The sequence below is a fragment of the Vigna umbellata genome, chromosome 2, assembly GCF_029865625.1.
Source record: "Vigna umbellata cultivar VRB3 chromosome 2, Vumbellata_1.0, whole genome shotgun sequence".
Classification (NCBI taxonomy): Eukaryota; Viridiplantae; Streptophyta; class Magnoliopsida; order Fabales; family Fabaceae; genus Vigna; species Vigna umbellata.
Window position 1 is genome coordinate 17,856,358 of NC_142166.1, and position 24,368 is coordinate 17,880,725.

The 24,368-nt window shown below is 36.6% G+C and overlaps 1 protein-coding gene across 1 annotated transcript; it reads right to left on the reverse strand.

The window, feature by feature from the left end:
• Window positions 1–20,283: 20,283 nt before the first annotated feature.
• Window positions 20,284–23,457, reverse strand: LOC148203537 (uncharacterized). The gene has a single exon (XM_088108002.1). The coding sequence runs from the start codon at window positions 22,690–22,692 to the stop codon at window positions 20,284–20,286; it is 2,409 nt and encodes an 802-aa protein (XP_087964128.1). The 5' UTR covers window positions 22,693–23,457.
• Window positions 23,458–24,368: the final 911 nt, after the last annotated feature.

The following is a 24,368-nucleotide window of genomic DNA, read 5'->3' on the forward strand; positions in this document are numbered from 1 at the left end:
TTTATATGATAGCCTTGAGGATGCAGTTGATGACTTGGAGATTGGTAATAAAATTTTCAATGAGCAAAAACAGGTTTATTCTAAACCTGAGATTCCAATCACTTTACCTGATTTGCCTATACATTTAAATGCATGTGATTTGCTGCACACTAATTCTATAGGGTTTATGACTGAAACTGATACAAATTTGATTGACCATTCTAAAATTTTTGATTCAATATCAACCATTGAACCCATTGGTATAAATGTTGTTTTGAATGTACATGATTTCCGTGATGAAATTTTGAATGATAATAGCCTTGAACTGACCTTTGATTCTATTGATCATGCATATGTCAATATTGATTTTGAGGTAGAAACTGTGCAATCTGATAACTTTATAGAGTTCAGGCTGAACTTTGATCTAACACAGTTTTCTGAGAATTTTGAATGTGATTGTGAATGTGGTTCTTGCTCCATTTGTACTGAGATAAATTTTGTGATGCAAATAGATTCCAAAGTCCAGACAGATGCTACTAACTATGAACTTGATCTTTGTGCAGAATTAAAGAAAGCAAGGAATGCTGAAAACATTAAGGCAACTATTTAGGAGGAAAGAAGTGCAGAAATCTTGGAGAGGTCTCTATTCCAGTGTCACACACTCCACAACTGCCAGTGGAAGGAGAGCTACTAATGTAACAATTTTGCTTGGAGAAGAAAGAAGAAACATCTTGCTTTGGATGATAGGGCAGTACTGATGAAGCAGTTCCTCCTCAAAACTTCCTTGTTGGATCCAATGGTGGAGAACATTTCCCTGATAATCCAAAATTGGCAACTTCCACCTTGACTCAGGGGAGTTTTCTTTTTCCCTTCTCCTCCTTTCCACACTTTTATTGCACTTGTCCATGATCTGTTGACTTGTTCTGATTTCTGATCTTATGCTTATGACACATTGAGGACAATGTGTAGTTTAAGTGTGGTCTAATTGGGGACATTTTGATTTTCCTTTATTACTTTTTGTTTTCTTTGATTAAATTTTTTTCTTTTCTAGGTTGTTTTTGTAGTGTCTTGTGTACAGTTTTGCATGATTCTCTTCATTTATGGATTTTGTTTAAGTTGTAGACTCGTCTTTCGCTTCACTTGATTGATACTTATGGTTTGAAATTCTTGCTTTTCTTTGCTTGGAAAGATGATTATGATGTTTAAGAGGGTGATTTGATTGTGACAGTAATACACTGTGTGAGGTTTGAGCTACTTTATGTTCTTTCTTGTGTGATATATTGATAACAGTTGAAAAACTGTTATTTTCATGCTTAAAATTGATACTAAAAGCAACCTTTAATACTTAGAAACTAGTTTGGAATCATGCTTTTGTTCATATTTTTAGAAATAAGAGAGCTGGACAGGTTTATGCTTCATTTCAGTGTTTTATGCAGGTTTTAAGGTGAATATGGTGAAAGAACTGAAGAAGGATAGAGATGGAATCAGAAAAGAACTCAAAAAGTGCAAAAGGAGAAGTCACAACTACCGCTGAGCGGCAGTTTACCGCTGAGCGGCACTCTTGAAACCCCGTTGGCTCCGTTGAGGGGTGAAAAGGCCGCTTAGGGAAAGAATCAACTCACGCACTTACCGCTGAGCGGCACTATTTTGGGCTTGGGCCTAATTTTCTGTATATTTTAGAATAGTATATAAGCTTTAGGACGTCCTAGGGTTTGTATCTCTGGCTGAGACAAAGCAAACACTCACTTTTCCCACCCCTAGGAGGAAGATCTTGGATGCTGAGGCTACCTGCTCATCCTTCTAGGGTTCTATCTTTCATTCTTTCATTATTGTTCATCTAGTTTCACCATGAATATGGTGAACTAAACCTTGTATTGTTGTTGGGGAATCAATGTAATCTTGTGAAACTCTTATATATGAAATTTGCGTTTAAACATCTTATTTGAGATATATGCTTTCTTTCATCATTAGTTAGGGTTTTTCCTCTTTGCTCAAAACATGCATTGTTTAACTCATTCAATGCCATGATTATTGATTTTGTCGATATGGGAACGTACGGAGAAATCTAGATCCGGGGAAAATCTCCAAATAGCATATTGGTTGCCTTTAAGCTTCTGTGCTTCAGAATTAATTATTAGGGATGCTAGGAATTGTATGGACTCGTAATTAAGGATGGGCCTTCTTGCAAGGTGATTTAGAGAGTGGCATTAGCATTGATGAAAAAGAATGATGAATTCCTAAAAGTATATGAGAGTGGATAAGATGAAATTGATAACCCCAACAACATACTCATCCATCTAATTTATTAAAGTGTTTGTATTCCTCTTTTCCATTGATCAAATTCATGCATACATGTTTAATTATTGTCTTTTGCATTTAAAACCTACAATCAATTGTTCACAAGTCTTAAATAATCAACAAATCATATAACTAACTAGGCCGTGAGTCCTTTCGGAGAACGATACTTGGTCTTACCGAGTTTTATTACTTGATACGATTCGGTCACACTTGCCGAGGATTAAACAAGTTTTTTGCACCGTTTTTTGGTGTTCATAAATTTGTCATCATATATCTCTTCATTGCTTGCACATATGTCTTGTCTTTATTCTTTTTAATGATTGTTGATTGATATGCATGTTTGGAAGTGATAAAGGCAAATTTTTTTTCTTGAGCCTCTCTAGCCAAATAAGCCTACCCTATTTTGATCCTTTGATAACCCTTTGTTCTTTGTTTTCAGGATCATTAATTAACTTTATGTGAAAAACCATGATTACCTTTACCTTAGGGAATTTTGGAGCTTTTGAATTGTTTTGGGAACAAGTGTGGTCTTCTTGGGGATTTTGATGAATTGGCTAGTTGGTTCCTCTTCTTGTTTTGTTTTTGTAAATATGCATACATCTTGTCTCTTACAGTTGTGTTCTAAAAAAAGAGAGAGAAAAGAAAAGAGACAAGACAAGAAAAGAACGACAAATACAAAAAAATAAAAAATAATTTTTTTTTTGTTGAATAGTGGAGTTAAGAAGAGGATTGAATTAGAGGTTTTGGGCTAAATTGATTGTGATTTCACTTGTTCCACATTGCTCTTCTATTTCTTTTAGTTTGTAGCTTCTTATCCATATGTTATCCTCCATTGTCCTTGGCCCTATTACAGCCATAAAAGATCTTTTGATTTGAACATGCATATGCTTTGAGTGTTGATATAAGAGGTTTTCCAAGTCTGTTTGTTGCTTGCCTTCTTGAGTACATTGAAATGACATTGTTTACCCTAGACACTTGAGAGATAAAGTGATAATGCATTTGTGAGGTTTTGTTGTTTTTGATTCACCTCTTGAGCTGATTGATTAATTTACCATGTCTTGAATTACTTGGATGATTTCCATGAGTATCTGCTTCCTTTGATTATTTGTCTGATGGATGTTGTCTACTCATTTTCTCTTTCCAGGATTCATTGAGGATTGTGTAAACCTGTTTGATTTCTTGTGTGTCTTTTTGTTTCGGTGTGCGGATGTTGTCACTCTCTTGTGTCTTTTGAATTGTTCCTTGTTCTGCGTCTTGATTTTGACCAGGAGTGCAAAAGACTAAGTGTGGTCTATTTTGATGAATCATTATTTTCTACTATTCACTTAGCTTTTCGCACCGAATTATATGAGTGAATTGTGTTTAATTCTGAATTATTGTCTCATTTTCACAATTTGTGTTTAATTTGACTAATAATTCTTATTTTAATTAATTTGAATTATTTGAGCTTAATTATTCCTATTATTATTTTCAGGGTAATTTTGAAATTTTATTTTGGGACTTAAAGAAAGATGTCACATCATTTATATTGTAATTTTTGTTATTTTATTTCATTGTAATTTGCATTTGAATTCCATTTCAATGTAATTTGGGACAAATTAGAAATTAGGCAAAAATTGGAAGGGCAAAGTTGGAATATGGTTTTATAAGAACCAAAAATTAGATTGGGAAAGGCATCCTCTTCCTTTCACTTGCTCGACGTTGCTGAAATATAGAAAGGGGGCAACTTTCTTCTTCTCCCCAATTTTTGGGGACGTTCCAAGGGCTTTGTGGTTGGATGTTTAGGTTCTAATTTTGTTTTCCTCTTCTTTGTTGTAATGAATTCATCTACAATTTCACTTTAATTCACACTCTGATTTCATTTTCTGCTGCTGAAATTCCAGATCTGTTTTACTATTTTTGTTCTCCTGTGATTCAAATTCTGCTGCTGTAATTTAATTTCTGTTGTAATTTAATTTCTGTATTTTGTTTTTCTACAATTTAATTTCTGCTGTTGTTTTTCTTTTGCTGTTGATTATTTCATTTTCAATTATTCACTATAATTTCATTTTTTGTACTCTGCTGCAGTAATCCTGATTTTGTTCCTATATTCTGCAATTTACTGTTTTCTTTTTTTTCTGTATTATGTTTTTACTTTTTTTGTATTACTACAATTTGTGTTTCTGAAGTTCTTTATTTTCTATATTGCCGATATTATGTACTCCTGTAATTTCATTTTCTTTATTTATTGTTTTCTGTATTTTCGTTTTCTGTACTGTAGTTTTCTGTTCCAGATTTGTTTTTATTGTTTTATGTTGCTGAAATTTCGGTTTTACTGTAGCAGTTTCGTTCTTACTGTTTTAATTTTGTTTTAATGCATTATAATATGTTTTGCTGCATCTAATTTCGTTTAATGGAAGTTTAAATCTGTTTTGGTTGGAAACTAGGAAGATTACAATGGTTCCTTGGGATTTCTGCACTATTAATTGGTATTTTACTGTTATTGCCGTGTATCATGTTTAATCTTATTTGAGCTTGCATTTAGGTACACCCTTAGTTACCTAATTGTATTTAATCTCCTCTTAGTTGATTTGAGTCATAGACGCTTAATTTGTGGTAGCGTTAAATTGATTGAATGCGTGCACTCGTTTGCTTAATTCGCTTTTATGAAAACTAAATTGATCTTCGCTTAGTTGATTAATTTATGTTGGATTAGTGACCAACTCTTTTTAATCAACGTTTTATTTTCATCTGTGTTGTTAATTTGTAATTCAAAAACATTCACAGCCCCCGCCCACTACGTGTTCGACCTATTACCTGAACCACATTTGATCCTTGAGAGACGACCTAGGATTCACTTCCTAGTCTATACTGCATTCTTAATTGCACATCAAATTTGTATGGGTGCGACCCATCACTAAGTCATAAAGGTTGTTTTTAATATCAAAATTAAGTATAAAAATAACGGTTTTTCAACTGTTATCACTTATTACATGCTTTGTTTAACTCATTCATAGCATGATGTATGAATTGGATAAGTGTCGGGAGGTTCCTTACAATTCAAGTTCTTGTTGAATTCTCCCAAGAGTAATATTGCTCAGGGATGAGGGTATGATTCTTGGTCGTCTTAAAGCTCTTGATCTTCACATTTAATTACTAGGAATGCTAGGAATTGCATGAACTGGTGATTAAGGACAGGCTTCTTCGTTGAGGAATTGGGTTTAAGTGATTTAGTGAGTGACATTGACATTAATGCATGAGAGGGAACTTGGTGAAATCTAACCCCAACAACATATTCATCTCATATTAAACAACATCCGTTCATTATGCTATTCTGCTATTGATCAAACTGCATTCATATTTAATTTTGTCTTTGCATTTGAAACAAATGATCTCGTTTTCTTTAAGTCTTAATTAATTGAGCTATCACACGACTTTCTAGTTCCAAGAGTCCTTTGGGATACGATACTTGGTCTTACCATTTTATATTACTTGTGCGATTCGGTACACTTGCCGATCCATCAACAAGTTTTTGATGCCGTTGCCGGGGACTCTTGGTTTAAACAATTCTATTTGTGTGATTCTTTATTAACTTTGACTTTGTTTTTGTTTTTATTTTTGTTTAATTTTTAATTTGTGTCTAGTGTCATTTATTTTTGTTTTTGTGCTAACAAAGTTTTCAAGGATTTTGAGTCTAGTGATTACAGGATGCAATTTGGACCAGGTACTTTCAACCCCTGGTGGAAACAAAGTCAATATGGATAAGCTGCCGGACAACAACAATGGCAGCAACAACCCTCTCTTTCAGAAAGAATGGCTAAGATGGATGACACACTTCAACAGTTAATGCAGATGTCTGATTCTCATCATAAAAGCACTCAAGCAGCATTCACAAGGATAGGGAGCCAGCTTGGTCACATAATTCAGAAGCTGGATAATCTTGGGAGTAACTTGAAAGTTAACTCCAGAGAGGAATGCAAAGTTGTTGTTACTAGAAGTGGCAAAATTGTAGATGAGGGAAAAACAGAGAGAAAAGAAAAAGAGAGGTTGAGTGAAAAAGAAAAAAATGAAGATGAGAAAGAAAAAGAAGAGAGTGAGAGAAAAGAGAAAGAGAGAGAAGAGAAGAAAAAAAGAGAGGAAGAAGATAAAAAAAAAGAAAGAATTATATGAAAAACCCCTTCCTTACCCAAAGAATTATTCTAGGAAGGAAAAAGAAAGTTTGAGCGCTTCATGGAGATCTTCAAGAAATTGGAGATCAATATACCGTTCTCCGAAGCTTTGCAACACATGCCCTCATATGCCAAATTTCTGAAGGAGCTCCTCACTAAGAAAATGATGTACATTGAATTTTAAGGAAACTGCAGTGCTATCATACAAAAGCTTCTACCTCCCAAGTTGAAAGATCTAGGAAGCTTCACCGTTCCTTTCACTATAGGGAATATCTCTGTTGCAAAGGCACTTATTGATTTGGGAGCCAATATCAATCTCATGCCTGGATAATTTGAGGGAGTCAAAAGAAGTCCCTTTACATAAGATGGAAGAGATCAACACAAAAGAAAAAGTCAAGGAAAGCAAATTGGAGCTGAAGATGTTACCACCACACTTGAAGTATGTGTTCTTAGAAGAAGGTGGGAATAAACCAGTCATCATCGGAAATTCTCTCTCTCCCAAAGAAGAAGAAAAGTTGGTCGAGATACTAAAAGCAAACAAAGGAGGTATTGGATGGTCAATCTCAGATCTCAAAGGCATAAGTCCAACATATTGCATGCACAAAATATTTATGGAAGATGATTACAAACCAGTTGCCCAACCATAGAGGAGGTTAAATCTAGTGATGAAGGAGGAGGTGAGGAAAGAAGTGTTAAAGTTACTTGAGGCTGGAATTATTTACCCTATTCCTGACAGTGCATGGGTAAGTCCAGTACAGGTGGTGCCAAAGAAAGGTGGGATGACAGTTATTTATAATGAAAAAAATTAGCTAATACCTACAAGGACTATTACTGGATGGAGGATGTGTATTGACTACAGAAAGTTGAACAATGCTACTAGGAAGGATCACTTTCCCCTTCCTTTCATGGATCAGATGCTGGAAAGATTGAGAGGTCATACTTTCTATTGTTTTCTGGATGGATATTCTGGATATAGTCAAATTGTGGTAGACCCAAAGGACCAAGAAAAGACGACTTTCACTTGCCCATTTGGAGTTTTTGCTTACAAAAAAATGTCGTTTGGGTTATGTAATGCTCCAGCTACTTTTCAGAGGTGCATGTAGGCAATCTTTTCAAACTTAATAGAAAAATGTATTGAGGTCATTATGGATGATTTTTCCTTGTTTGGAAATTCCTTTCATGAGTGTTTGTCTAACTTGGATGTTGTACTTAAAAGATGCACCCAATCCAATCTTGTTCTCAATTGGGAAAAATTTCACTTTATGGTAACATAAGGTATTTCTTTTGGGTCATAAAATTTCCTCCAAGGTAATTGAAGTTGACAAAGCCAAAGTGGAGGTCATTAAAAAACTTTCACCACCAGCCAATGTGAAGGGAATCAGAAGCTTTTTGGGTCATGCTGACTTTTATAGAAGATTCATCAAAGACTTCTCAAAGATTGCCAAACCACTAAGCAGCCTCCTTGTTAAGGACACACCATTTGTGATGGATGGTAAGTGCCTTAAGGCGTTTGATGTTTTGTAGCAGAAATTAAATTACAGCAGCAAAATTTGAATCACAGCAGAACAGTAACAGTAAAACAGATCTGGAATTTCAGCAACAGAAAATGAAATCAAACTGTGAATTGAAGTGAAATTGTAGATAAATTCATTACAACAAAGAAGAGGAAAACAAAGTTAGAACCTAAACATCCAGCTACAAAGCCCTTGGAACGTCCCCAAAAATTGGGGAGAAGAAGAAAGTTGCCCCCTTTCTACATTCAGCAACGTCGAGCAAGTGAAAGGAAGAGGATGCCTTTCCCAATCTAATTTTTGGTTCTTATAAACCCATATTCCAACTTTGCCCTTCCAATTTTGGCCTAATTTCTAATTTGTCCCAAATTACATTGAATGGAATTCAAATGCAAATTACAATGAAATAAAATAACAAAAATTACAATATAAATGATGTGGCATATTTCTTTAAGTCCCAAAATAAAATTTCAAAATTGCCCTGAAAATAATAATAGGAATAATTAAGCTCAAATAATTCAAATTAATTAAAATAAGAATTATTAGTCAAATTAAACCCAAATAGTGAAAATGAGACAATAATTGAGAATTAAACAAAATTCACTCATATAATTCGGTGCGAAAAGCTAATTTAATAGTAGAAAATAATGATTCATCACATAGAAACTAGCTTGGAATCATGTTTTTGCTTAAGTTTTGGAAATAAGAGAGTTGGATGTGTTTTATGCTTGGTTTTCCTTGTTTTGGCAAGAATTAAAGATGAATTAGATGAAAGAAGTTGAAGTAGTAAGGAGCTGGACTCAGGAAAGGAAGTAAAAGTGCACAAAAGAAGAGCCACACCGCTGAGCGTAACCTTTACCGCTGAGCGGCATTCTGAAGCACCGCAGTCACCGCTAAGGGTTAAAACTGCCATTGAGCGTCATTCTGAAGAACCGCACTTACTGCTGAGCGCCAAACTGCTCCTGAGCTCCATTTAATTGGGCTTGGGCATATATTTTGTAAGTTTTAATAAACTATATAAGGGTTTAGTCGACCTAAGGTTAGTATCGTTGGACAGAAAGAGGCGAAATTACACTCCTTCCACCCCTTGGAGGCGAATTTTGGATATTAAGGCTCCGATCTTCAACTTCTAGGGTTCTATCTTTCATTCTTTTCATTATTTTCATCTAGTTTTATCACATCTATGGTGAACTAAACCTCCATTGTTGTTGGGGAACCGATGTAATCCTTTGAAACTCTCATGTATTGAATTGGTTATATATTTTATATGCTTTGCTTCATTAATTGTTAGGGTTTTTCTTCTAGGCTCTATGCATGCTTTGTTTAACTCATTCAATTACATGATCATTGATGTTATCTATATGGACACATATCACTAGTGCAGAAAGGGCTTTAGACGTCTGTTCTTTTGGCTTTTTGACGTCCGACCTGCACCCGACGTCTTTGTGGCTGACGTTAGTCAGACGTCTGTTGTGTCAGGCCGGATGTCTATATAGACGTCTATTCTGACGCAAATGGATGTCTATATAGATGTCTATTCTGGCACAACCAGACGTCTATATAGACGTCTGGTTGTGCCAGAACAGATGTCTATATGGCTGAATGGGTTGTTTAGGGTTTACGGGTTTGGACGTCGGTTTCTGCACTGCCAGACGTCTATAGACGTCTGTTTGTGCACTAACCGACGTCTAATGGGCGGTTTTTTTTTAAAAATGAATTTATTTTTGCATTAAAACCACACCTGAAAAGCATAAAATTGTCCCAGAACAATATATAGTATAGTATATTTGCGTTTCATATAAAGAAAGTTCTACTTAATGTACAAAATAATCCAATACCAAAACTATCAATATATAAACTTATAAAACTAAAATTAATCCATGTTCAACAATAAATAAAACTGTTCCTAACTCCATCTTTGCAGAAGATAAGCTGTCCACTCCTGCCTTATTTGCCTAATCGTTTCCTCTGGTATAGGACATGTACTCTTGAAGTGCTGCAAAATTGAAGAAAGATTCATTATGGTTTCATATATGTTTAAAACTGAATTTGATTTGTAATGTCTTCAAGGTATGCATCATTACCTCATTCCAATCATCTGTAATGGCAGCTCGAATGATGGTCTTAATCCAACACATGACATAGAAGCCACATTCCCATGAATCCTACTACTGGTTACACTAAATGAATTATAACTATAAATGACAATCAACCTTTGGATATAAAATTTGAACTAGTTGACCTCGAGATTTACGAATAACTCTGTACAGATTAAAAACACAAAGTAAAATTATCATAACTATATTTATCATGAAAGTTTAAGGTGAACATCAAATTCCAAGTCATTTCTGGAGAAACACTTACCCTTGAAGCATGGTCCTCAAGTCATTTCTCATCTTCCTATGCAACGAACAAAACCATATAATTTTACATTGTTTGGGAATGATGACCATCAGCTGCCAGTGCGACCTATCACAAAGGACAAATAGTTATTTAACTAAGTAATTAAGGAAACTTTAATAATGAACTTTTACATATAACAACACCTACCCATCAATGTATGGCACAAGGTATACGTCTCTTTTTGACTCATCCATCCATGTTTGCAAATAATGTTGTCTGTTTTGAAGTGTGTTACCAGAAAGTTGAATGGTCTGAGGTTCAACAAATCCGTACATGGAAGACCGACCTTGGTCTACAACGATTGTGTCCATGTACCTAAATGATCAAAGTTAAGTTGTTAGAAAGTATAGGAATCAAACAAAAAGACATATGGAAGACAAAATTAACTATCTTACATGCACCACAATTGAATGATGGAAATATTCAACATCCTGTCTCCCCCAATCACCTCCAATGCATCAGGCAATGTGATATATACTGGCACATGGGGGGGCAGACCAAATACTCTCAAATGCCAGTATAGTTCTAATGGTGCTCTCTTCAACCTGGGTAATCTTGTCATTAGCTTTGATAGAGGATCATCCTCTGCTTCAGCCATGTCATCATCTTCATGTATGACTTTGTCATGAATCGGCTGCTTCTAAGGACGTGTGAACTGAAGATAACAATTTCATCAAAGAGTTATCAACAAATATTTTTAAACTTAACATAGAAATACTAATAACAAAGACATTATACCTGTGGAGTAGCGATGTTTGACATGATCAATGCTCCAAGCTAGGCTATAAATGAGCCTATGGCCTCCCCCACAAAATTAATTTCAGGAGTGGGTACAGGCACCTGAGCCTGGGGATCCCGAATCTCGTCAATCGTCACATGCACGTGGTTGGGTAATTTGGGAACACCATGAATAGTGACCCCTCCCTCAAGCACTCGTCCGACAGCCACATGATGGACAAATTTGTAAGCACCAAAATATGATGTCACAAACTTGTTTCACAATCGGCAAGTATGACCGAATCGTTCAAGTAATAAAACTTGGTAAGACCAAGTATCGTTCTTCCCAAAGGACTCACGGCCTAGTTTAGTTATGTGGTTTCTTGATTAACTAAGACTTACAAACGAAATATTTGAGTTTAAAATGCAAGACAGAAAATAAACATGTATGCATGAATTTTGATCAATGGCAAAGACAAAAGATAAACACTTTCAATGAATATATTAATGAATATGTTGTTGGGGGTCAATTTCATCTCATCCACTCTCATATATTTTAGGAATTCATCATTCAAATCATCATTGTTAATGCCACTCACTAATGTACCATTCTAGATGGCTTCTCCCTAATCAAATAGTTCATACAATTCCTAGCATTCCTAATGATTAGTTCATTACCGCAGGAGCTTAAGGCAACCAATATAATATTGTCAGTAAAATATTGGGAGAAATTCCCCGGATCTAGATTTCCCCGTACGTGTCCGTATCAACAAAACCAATAATCATGCATTAGAATGAGTTAAACAATGCAAGCATTGAGCAAAGAGGAAAAACCCTAACTAATGATGAAAGAAAGCATATGTCTTAATTCAAAGATGTACTCAACAGATTCCATATATGAGAGCTTCAAGAGATTACATTGATTCCCCAACAAACATACAAGGTTTAGTTCACCATATTCATGGTGAACCTAGATGAATAACAATGAAAGTATGAAAGAATAAACCCAATAAAGGTGAAGAGGTAGCCTGAGCATCCAAGATCCTCCTTCAAAGGGGTGAAAGAGAGAGTGTTTGCCTCGTTTCTGCCAAAGATCCCTAACTAAAGGACGTGCAAGCCCTTATATACTAATCTAGAGTTACAAAAGATTACAAAAGCCCAAGCCCAAAAAGTGCCGCTCAGCGCCATTTACCGCTCAGCGGTGGTTACGCGTCTTCTTTCTTCCCCTCAGCGGCCATTTGCCCCTCAGCGGTTCCAACGCCACCTCTTGAGTGCCGCTCAGCGGTAGAATACCGCTGAGCGGTGCCTTCGTCTTCTCTTTTTGCACTCTTTCTTATCTTTTCTAATGTCATCTCTCTCATTCTTCACTTCTTTCACCAAATTCACCTCAAAACCTGCACAAAAACACTTAAATCAAGCATAAACCTGTCCAGCTCTCTTATTTCTGAAAATATAAACAAAATGCATGATTTCAAGCTAGTTTCTAAGTCTAAAGGTTGCTTTTAGTATCACTTTTAAGCATGAAAATAACAGTTTTTCAACTGTTATCACAACCCCAAACTTAGAACTTTGCTTGTCCTCAAGCAAACAAAATGTAACTCCATCTCCAACCAATTCATATGATGGTTCACTCATTCAAAATCCTCTTTTCAAGATAAGTAATAACTTCACTCAAACTTATGACCAAGAGTTAATTCAAGATGTGCACATGCTTTAGTGTTCACAAAGTCATTTAAGTTCCAACAAATGCTATTTTTCATGAATGATCAATCAATTAAGCATGGATGTTCATGTGCTTATGGAATCTTTCCTTACTAGGTAAAGTGTTTCACTCAACACACAAGTGTATAAGAGGTAAAGTGTTTCACTCATTCACTCCACTATCACAATGTCACATGAATCAACTTTGCCTTTCATTTAACCACAATCAAATACATTCACAAGCATGCATCATCACAAGGACTTTTCAATGGCTTATAATGTGGCTGGGCTAACAAGAAAATTGGTTTTTCTGGATCACAAAATCCTTGAGTTAAGAGAATCATAACAACACAATCTTCTTATTCATTCCCAACTTTCTTTTGCCTTTGCTTTTGCATTTGCATTGAGCTTTGCTTCTTTTTCTTTTCTTTTCTTTGCATATTCTTACTTTTTAGCTCTTAGCTCAATGCTTTTTCCTTTTTCATGTTTCCCCAATAACCCCAAACTTGAACATTTAACAATACCACACAAGATCTTCTACTTAACTCAAGGTAAAGATTTTCAATCAAGGGTGTTCAGTGTATATTTAAGGCTAAGGGTTCAAAGGATAGAACACAACGTGTTCTCTTTTAGAGGGCTAACTTTATGAATTTGGCCAATAAAAAAGGGTTTCAACAACACGGCCTTTGATCATATGATGCAAAACAAGCAATTGATTCAATCATAGAAAACCTGGGCAAAGTCATTCATGCTTTCAAAGTAATAGCATTCAACAATAACAACTCTGGAGCTCAAAACCTCACATATAAGCTCATTCACATTTGACATGCACATCCTGTTTAATTTCACAATCACAATCATGATATTATGCATTTGTTCACAAAGCTTGTGAATCACCTGTATAAGCATTTTAATGTGCACATCATCTCAACATCAATCAATCAATAAGCATCATCAAGCATTACTTATCACACAATCACAGTTAATAGCAAACCATCATAACAAATCAGGTGTTCAATAGAGTACATCAAACCCTAATCTAAAAACAAAAACAAATAAGTTCAGAAAACTTAAACCACAAAAGCATAATCATATGATAGCATTCATCAGTAAATGCTATCTCAGCTCCTCATCAGTCTGAGCTGTCCTCTGTATCTTCCTCTTCTTCCTCATCATCATCATCATCAAACGCATCCTCCTCCTCAGCTTCATCTTCTTCCATATCTCTAGCTGAAGCTTCAGCTGCTCCAGCTCCTTCTCCATGTACTGGTTCTTCTGGCCAAGCTACTACATTATGGAATTCATCCATAGTCCACCTGTGTGCTGGAGGGGTATCATACATCCCCACTATCATCTCAGCCGTGGCCACCTGCCCTCTGTGGATGGACTGCAACTGAGCACCTATAAGAGACATATACATGTCCCTCATCTGGAATGGTTCTGCCTCATGAGTATCAGCAGAAGTCCTGCTCTATGCTGGCCTTCTCTCTCTACGAGCCTGGCGTGGTGGCACTGGCTGGGCTGCCTCCTCACCTCCACAGTACTGTCTGTAATAGGCCTCATCTATAGCTTTTCTTGGCCTCTCAAATGGTGGAACAGAAGTGTCCACCCCAGCTAGCTTGCAAAGGTGAGTGATCAAAGAAGGATGTCCCAGTGGTGCTTTGTTGTTTGAAGTGTTAGCACACACACTAATCTCATCAGCTATCACCTGCCCAATATTAACATTCAAGTTTCTGATAGCACAGTAGATGAAGAGTGCCCTGCTGAGAGTAATATCTGACACATGTGAACATGGCTGAATGTTGGCATGAGAAAATGCCATCCAATACTTTGCAAGAGGAGTCAAATCTGTCCTCCTAATATTAACCACTGAGCCAGATCTATTCCTTTGGAAGTGTCCTCCAGGTATGCACAATACTCTCTCAACATCCTCAAAGTCAGCACCTTCCTCCATGCTAAGAGCAAACTGGCATTGCTCACCAGCCCACACAGTATCCAGAAAGTTATTGATGGAGTCAGGATCATATCTAATAGCATGGCCTCTAACATAGCCCAAATAATTCTCAGCTGGATAATCACCAATCTTCTTTGCATTGGTGTAGAATTCTTTCACCACAGCTATGTTGGCAGGTGATGGATAAGTGGCTAGCTTCCCCCAATCATTCCCTAACACTTGCTCTCCAAATTGAGGAGCAAAGTTAGGTATCATTCCAACCTTTCTCTCCATTAGAAGTCTCCTGTCCTGAACCACCCTAAAGTGCTTCTCATGTTTCCTAGAGAGGAACCTGCCATTATGGGGCTGCTCTGGTTCCTTTTCCTTTCTCTTGGTTGCCATGGTTTTCAATCTCTTTCCTGAAGAGGATGCCATTCCTGCATTCAAACATAAATCCAAAACCACAGAACATGATGTTAATCATTAGTAAACACAAAACAAAACTCCTTTTGAAGCTAAACCACCGCTGAGGGCCAGAATTTCCCCTCAGCGCCACCAGTGCCACATTCAAACACGCAACAAACCAGAAAAAGCAAATCTGGCAGAGTGCCGCTCAGCGGTAAATGCCGCTCAGCGGTGATCTGCAGATTTTTGCAAATCTTGTTTTTAAACTGTCCTAACTCCACCCAAATGCAATTTTCAGTTTTCCAGTTCATAATCAAGCAGTTTAATCGGTTCAAACATCAAATATATCATCAAATCATGCATAGAAATCAAAACCCCTAAATATTCATGCTTTGACAATCACAGTCAATTTCAAGAACCCTAGAATGAACAAAATGCATTTTACTTACTTGGGTGGAGATGCTAGATGATATGAGAATGCTTCCAAACTAGAATGCTCTCTTCCAACCCCAAACTTTGATAGCACACTAGTGTAAAAGTGAGTGGAAGAGAAATTTTCTAAAGAGGGAAGAGTAAAAAGATGTGGGAAACCTAAGAGAAGGTGTGTGGAAGTGTTTGTGCAGAGAGAAGTCTGGAAATAAACCCTAAAACGCAGCTTGGGGTATAAAAATACCCTAATGGGCTCGGGTCCCGCTAAGGGGAACTAAAGCCCAGTCTGCGAGAGTACCGCTCAGCGGTAATTGCCGCTCAGCGGCACTTTCTTGATGTGCTCCTCTCCTTCTTTTCTTGACCTACGTGCCTTCCCTACATGTCCCTCATAGGTTCCCTGCAATTCAATGTTAAAAATGCTTATGCAAACCCTAACTAAAATAAACAAACAAAAACAATCAATCAACTGGGTTGCCTCCCAGGTAGCGCTTGTTTAACGTCACGAGCCTGACCCAAATTCCACCAACACCCATCAGTAGGTGTTTCCAACTTACCAGCACCCATCAGTAGGTGCAAAATTTTCTCACCAACACCCATCAGTAGGTGTTACAAACCTAACATCCTTCAGTAGATGCTGGATCCAACAAAAATATTTACAAAACTAATGTTCACAAATTAAAAATTACAAAACCAAATCAAAAGTTTTTAAATTCACTGGGTTGCCTCCCAGCAAGCGCTCTTTTAATGTCATTAGCTTGACCCAGTAAAGCTCAAGTTCCTTCTTCTTTTTCTTCTTCTTCCTACTGAACTTCTTCAGAAATTTGATCAAACCAGGAACCTGTTGCAATGTCTCAATCATAGGAACTTTAATCTCCAATTTCTTGAAGATTTCCATAAAGCACTTAAATTTCTTTTCCTTCCTATGATTCTTCTTTAGATGAGGATGTGATTTTTCATGTGATTTCTTCTTCTTTCCTCTCATCTTCTTTTTCTTCCTTTTTCTCTCCCTAAATTTTCTCTTTTTCTCTTCTTTTATTTTTTTCTTCCTTTCTCTTTTTCTCCTCAACTTCTTTATCTTCACACAAATTTTCTTTCTCTCTTTTCTCTCAACCAATTCTTTTTCTTTTTCTTCATCTTTATCTTTCTCACTCAACTCTTCTTTCTCTTTTCTCTCTACCCTTTCCTCATCTCCCTCTAATTTTTCCTCATCAAGAATCTTGTCACTTTCAGTGATAATGACTTTCCCTTCCTCCTTAAGGTTAACATCAGTATTAACATCATCATTTAATATCTGACTAATGTGACGAAGTTGCATCTCCATTCTTTTACATGATTCTTCAATGCTTTTCTGAGTAGAGTCGGAATTTTTCAAAAATCGTTGAAGGGTGTCCTCCAACCTATCCAAACTTCCTGATAGAAAGGGTTGTTGCTGCCATTGTTGTTGTGGTTGGTTCTCAAATTGTCCAGCAGCTTGCCAAAATTGGCTTTGATCCATGCTTGAGTGAGGTTCCCACCATTGGTTGAGATTACTTTGGTAGAATTGAGTGCCCCTATAGTTAAACTCTTGACCAAATTGCATTCTGCAGACATTAGGCACAAAACCCTAAAAACAATTGTTAGCACAAAAAGATAGAGAAAAAACTAAAGATTTAAAAGATATAAGAAGATAAAAGATTTAGAAGATAGAATCAAATAAAATAGAATAAAACCTAATCTAAAAAATAAAATCTAATCTAAAAGATAAAATAAAATAAAATCTAACCTAACCTAAAAGATAGAATAAGAATAAAATAAAATCTAACCTAAAAAGATAAAAAAAATAAAATCTAATAAAATAAAATAAAATCTAACCTAAAAAGATAAAAAGATAAAATACAATAAAATAAAATAAAATCTAATCTAAAAAGATAAAATAAAATCAACTAAAAACCGAAAAATAAAAAAAAACAGAAAATAAAACAGAAAACAGAAAAACAGAAAACAAAAAAAACAGAAACAGAAAAATAAAATAAAATCAAATAAAATACAAACTGAAAAATATAAACAGAAAAATAAAATAAAATAAAATAAAAATTCGAAATTTAAATTAAAATAAAAAAATACGTCAAAGATAATCAATAATCACACAAATTAACCAGTTAAACCACGAATCCCCGGCAACGGCGCCAAAAACTTGATGGACAAATTTGTAAGCACCAAAATATGATGTCACAAACTTGTTTCACAATCGGCAAGTATGACCGAATCGTTCAAGTAATAAAACTTGGTAAGACCAAGTATCGTTCTTCCCAAAGGACTCACGGCCTAGTTTAGTTATGTGGTTTCTTGATTAACTAAGACTTACAAACGAAATATTTGAGTTTAAAATGCAAGACAGAAAATAAACATGTATGCATGAATTTTGATCAATGGCAAAGACAAAAGATAAACACTTTCAATGAATATATTAATGAATATGTTGTTGGGGGTCAATTTCATCTCATCCACTCTCATATATTTTAGGAATTCATCATTCAAATCATCATTGTTAATGCCACTCACTAATGTACCATTCTAGATGGCTTCTCCCTAATCAAATAGTTCATACAATTCCTAGCATTCCTAATGATTAGTTCATTACCGCAGGAGCTTAAGGCAACCAATATAATATTGTCAGTAAAATATTGGGAGAAATTCCCCGGATCTAGATTTCCCCGTACGTGTCCGTATCAACAAAACCAATAATCATGCATTAGAATGAGTTAAACAATGCAAGCATTGAGCAAAGAGGAAAAACCCTAACTAATGATGAAAGAAAGCATATGTCTTAATTCAAAGATGTACTCAACAGATTCCATATATGAGAGCTTCAAGAGATTACATTGATTCCCCAACAAACATACAAGGTTTAGTTCACCATATTCATGGTGAACCTAGATGAATAACAATGAAAGTATGAAAGAATAAACCCAATAAAGGTGAAGAGGTAGCCTGAGCATCCAAGATCCTCCTTCAAAGGGGTGAAAGAGAGAGTGTTTGCCTCGTTTCTGCCAAAGATCCCTAACTAAAGGACGTGCAAGCCCTTATATACTAATCTAGAGTTACAAAAGATTACAAAAGCCCAAGCCCAAAAAGTGCCGCTCAGCGCCATTTACCGCTCAGCGGTGGTTACGCGTCTTCTTTCTTCCCCTCAGCGGCCATTTGCCCCTCAGCGGTTCCAACGCCACCTCTTGAGTGCCGCTCAGCGGTAGAATACCGCTGAGCGGTGCCTTCGTCTTCTCTTTTTGCACTCTTTCTTATCTTTTCTAATGTCATCTCTCTCATTCTTCACTTCTTTCACCAAATTCACCTCAAAACCTGCACAAAAACACTTAAATCAAGCATAAACCTGTCCAGCTCTCTTATTTCTGAAAATATAAACAAAATGCATGATTTCAAGCTAGTTTCTAAGTCTAAAGGTTGCTTTTAGTATCACTTTTAAGCATGAAAATAACAGTTTTTCAACTGTTATCACCACAATGCGTGGGGGATCCCCATCAACCAACAGCTCATATTGACCGTTGTACTGAGTAGGTTCAACAGCAGAGCATGATCCTCTAGTGCTGACACGAGGTGGCGTGGAGTTTCACCGGGCCCCGTGTTGCCCTGCGTCATGGAATGCAGCTTCTGTTCAAGCACTTTTTGTATTTCTTTTTTTTCTTGTAGCTGCTCCATGAATCGTTGCTCCATTGATCTCATGCTTTGGTTGAGTCTTTCCTCCCACTGAAGATCCATCTGCCTCAGTGCCTCCTGACTCATTTATTGAGTGGTTTTTTGTGTGGGGCCAAAGTAGTCACGAAGACCAATCGCCCCAGGAACTCCACGTACACGTCCTGGGTGCTCGGCTCTTCCGATGGCCGTTGTTAGAATGTCGTCCCTACCTTGGCCAAAAAATGTTCCTTGAATCTGCTGCTCAACCAACTCATCCTGCACATACTAAAACGAAAATACTTAGAAGACATGCTGTGATAGATACACAATCAAACAATGTTTAGAATTTGAACTTACAATTCTTTGTGAGATCAAGGCTGCTGAGGAAGATGTCATGTTCCCATCAGATTTAGTCCGAGCAGCCTTCCACAGCTCGTACCTAGCAGGTGCAGGTGCTAGGTCCGGCGACTCAAGTCCCAAGGCATCCGCTCTAGACTTTCTAAGTTTTTTTTTTCCAGTTTTACATAACCACCTCGTGATAACAAGTGTGGTGCATCGTTTAGCCATTGTCTTTCTTGGGCGGCTAACCTTTTACCCTGTGAAACCATGTACATAAATAAGTGTAAAATCATAAGAAGTCAATGAAAGGTTTTAAGTTGTTAAGAAACAGACCTTCCATTCCTCAGTCTCTCTGGATGCACGAAATTGTATCCAGTCCTCCTTTGTGAAGGTATACTGCTGACATGGAATTTGATCTTGCCATAAGAGGTTCTTGTCGACCTCTGGGACGTCATCCCAAGTTGCATGAAGGATAGAGACATGGCTTTTTGCTAACTTACCCAGATAACTCCTAAAGCTATCAGCATTTGGCCCTGATGCCTGACCTGATCTGGGGTCAATATCAACATGTCTCCTCTACCCATCAATGCGTCCGGCTGTCACATCTGCCAATCGTGTGACGCCTCGACCATGTCTGGTCTGTCCCGATTCTGAGTCTGAGGCCGACATACCTGAAAAATTATACAAGGTTAGTAATAATTCAATTTTGATGAACATAAATATAAAGTCAATAATTAACTATCACAACCTATTAAGATATTGTTTTCTCCCAAATCCCTTCATTGTGATCACTACGAATTGCCTGGATGACATCGACAACGTCATCAACTGGGTCTTCAATGGGTCTAGATGCAACAGATGTTGTCTCAAGTATATCAAGAGAATCATCATCATCATGTCCATGCATGTTTTTTCCTTCTAAAACCACTGACAATTTTTTATTCGCTAGATCATTTACGTAAAATATTTGTCTTGCTTGACTAGTCATGATAAATGGTTCATCGGTGTAATTCATCTTGTTCAAGTCTACCAATGTGAAACCAAAGTCATATGTCATGACACCAGAATTTATATCAACCCATTTACACTTGAAAACCGGGACTCTAAAAGTGATGTAATCAACTTCCCATATTTCTTGTATTATTCCAAAATAACTCATGGATGCTGTGATTGGATTTTTGTCTTTAGAACTAGCAAAGTGGACAGCCTCAGCTTGCAGTGTGACGCCACTATTTTGAACTCTACTTTTGTCATCTTCTACCTTTGTCTGAAAAGAAATATTGTTGATATAATACCCACCATATGTAATGACATCTGCGTTCGGTCCACGAGATAACCTCAATAAACTTTCAGAAACATCTGGAGTCGCATAAATGTTTTTCTTAAACCATTGTAAGAAAGTTTTGACATGTTCACTAAGATGCCATTTTTCACTCATTCTTGGGTTTGCTGCCTTTATTTCATTAACGTGGTCAGAAATGTAAGGAATCAAATCAATAGTGTTGTTTAAGATGTACAAATGAGCTTGGTCAACTTCTTTTCTGCTAACACTTTGAATTCTCAGACCTCGAACACCCTTACCTTCACATTTTCCTTCATGTCTGCTCTTTGGAAGACCCACTGGTTCACAAGATGGCATATAACTTGAACAAAATTCAATGGCTTCCTCTGCAACGTATCGCTCTATGATTGAAGCTTCTGGTCTATACTGATTCTTTACATATCCCTTTAAGATCTTCATGTATCTTTCAACTGGGTACATCCACCTTAAGAAGACCGGCCCACATATTCGAATTTCTCTGACTAGATGAACAATCAAATGTACCATGATATCAAAAAAAGTAGGTGGAAAATACATCTCCAATTGACACAGTAGTCTTATTCCTTCATTTTCCAATTCATCTAAACCTCGAGGGTCAACAACTTTCTTGCAAATGGCATTAAAGAAAAAACTCAGGCGTGTCAGAATACCCCTAACTAAATGAGGTAATATGCCTCGAATAACAAGTAACAATTGTTGCATCAATACATGACAATCGTGGGACTTTAAACCAACTAACTTTAACTCTTGCATAGAAACAAGGTTACTAATATTTGAAGAATAACCTTGTGGAACCTTCACACTTCTTAAACAGTTACAAAAACTCTGTTTTTCTTTTTTAGAAAGTGTGTGACAGGCTGGGGGCACATAGGTGCATCTTCCTATTATCTGTGGATGTAACTCGGATCGGATTCCCATGTCAGCCAAATCTTCTTGTGCTTTTATTCCGTCTTTGCTCTTCCCTTTGACGTTTAATAAAGTTCCGATGACACTGTCACAAACATTTTTTTCAACGTGCATCACATCAATACAATGTCTAACATCAAGGTGACACCAATATGGAAGCGTAAAAAATATTGATCGTTTCTTCCAAATGTTTTTTGCAAGGGTACTTTTATGATGTTTTCCAAACACAATGTCAATGTTTTTGACTTCGTTGTACACCTCTTCACCATTCCGGGGTCTGCACACAACCTCATCCTCAGCACTTCCATTAAATGCTTTTTTCAATCTACGATAAGGGTGATTACGAGGAAGGAATTTTTGATATCTTGTATATACCGTCTTCTGTCCATGCTTCAATTGAAGGTAACTAGTGTTTTCTTCACACATGGGACATGCAAAATGACCTTTAACACTATAACCGCTCAAGTTTCCATACGCTGGGAAATCATTTATAGTGCAAAACAACATTGCACGCAAACGGAACTGTTCCTGAACATGTGAATCAAACACGTCCACCCCTTCTTCCCACAACAATTTCAAATCATCAATTAAAGGTTTTAAGTAAACATCAATGTCACTTCCAGGTTGTCTAGGACTCGATATCATCATGGACAACATCACATATTTTCTCTTCATGCACAACATAGGAGAAAGATTGTAAATCATCAACATAACTAGCCATGAACTGTGTTTGCTACTTAAGTTTCCATACGGATTCATACCATCAGTTGCAAGTGCAAGTCTTAAGTTTCTTGGATCTGCACCAAACTCTGGAAAGTTTTCATCAATCTTTTTCCATTGGGGTGAATCAGCAGGGTGTCGAAGAAGATTATCGCACTTTCTTTCGTCAAAGTTCCATTTAAGGTTCTTTGCATCTTCTTTAACAAAAAACATACGTTTGAACCTAGGTATTATAGGAAAATACTACATCACCTTAGCAGGTGCACCATCATTACCTTCATCGGCAGTGTTTCTGTCATATTTCTTTTTAAAACGGGATAAACCACATGTTGGACAATACTTTAGCGAAGCAAACTCCTTTGTGTACAAAACACAATCATTAGGACAAGCATGTATCTTTTGATATTCAAGACCCATTGGACATAAAATTTTGTTTGCCTCGTAATTACGAATAGGCAGAGTATTATTTTCTGGAAGCATCTCCTTCAATAACTCCAACAACTCGGTGAAACTTTTATCGGTCCATCCATTCCTTGCTTTTAAACTAAACGACTTTAAAGTTGCAGATAGACGTGTAAAGTTCAAGCATCTAGGGAACAACATTTGCTCTGAATCATTTATAAGAGAATCATACAAATTAGCTCTTCCAAAATTATCTTCACCGACATCACGTATCATGTCCTCTAAATGATCACTCATCCATTCTTCCACATAATATGTTCCTCGTGATGTGGTAGGCTGGTCCAATACTTCTCCATGCCAAGTCCAAACGATATAAGTCCTCATGATGCCGAACATGAATAGATGGTCACGCACATTGCCTAAGTCTTGCTGTATTTGATTAAGACAACGCACACAAGGACAAAAATATGTCCCGTTCACAGACTTAGCATTTTGTTCAACGTATTGCAAGAACTCCGAAACACCCTTATCATATTCTTCACTGATGCAACGTTCATTCATCCAGCTTCGATCCATTCTATGTTCGTGAAATCATCAGTTTAAGTTTTTAACTCTCATAAGGTTAGGCCCTACCCTTAATTTTCATAATTTGCTAAGACACGTGCATTGAAGTCTACATCATAAATTTGATAAAATTTCGGCAGCATTTCGCATTGGTCTCCGAAATACACGAAATGAGAGTAGTCAACGATGACCACAATCAAATATGCATCCGGAGAACAACACAAATACTGAACCGAAAGTTTATCAATCTTATCCATAGACTCCAACTTACATGTTATTGCAAATTATGAAAATTAATTTTCTCAAACTGTCCAATCGGACAATTAAAAATTTAACACAAACGATTAAAAGATTAATCGTTTGTGTTAAATTTCAAAAGAGAACTAAGGGTCACTCAACGATTTGATACTTATAATTTAACATGAAAATTATAATAACACAACTAATACATGCATATTCAAAAGCCAATAACACATGCAGACCTTAAAGTCAAAAACATTAATACACAAAACCCTATAAAAAATTATTAACGAAGAAACTAACCTGAAGAGCAGATTCAAAATAAAAATGGAGGGAAATGGAGGAGTGCACGACCTAAAATGTAGGCCAAAAAATGCCGCCCAAGAACACGCAACAAACTGCACCAAAACGCACCGAAAACGATTTTTAATCGGTCCAAATGAAAGATATTTCATCACTGAACAATTTAATCGGAATAAAAGTAAGATTAAATGGTCCAAAACAGATAAAAACCAACCTAGAAATGCAAGGCGCAGAGGGAAAATGAGGGGAAGACGATGAATAGTGAGCGTAACTCCTTGCGGGTTCGCGTTTTGGTATAAATGCCCTTAGACGTCCGTTACTGGGAGGCCCCAACGTCTATAATACTATAGACGTCGGGGCAGTCACTAATATGACGTCTT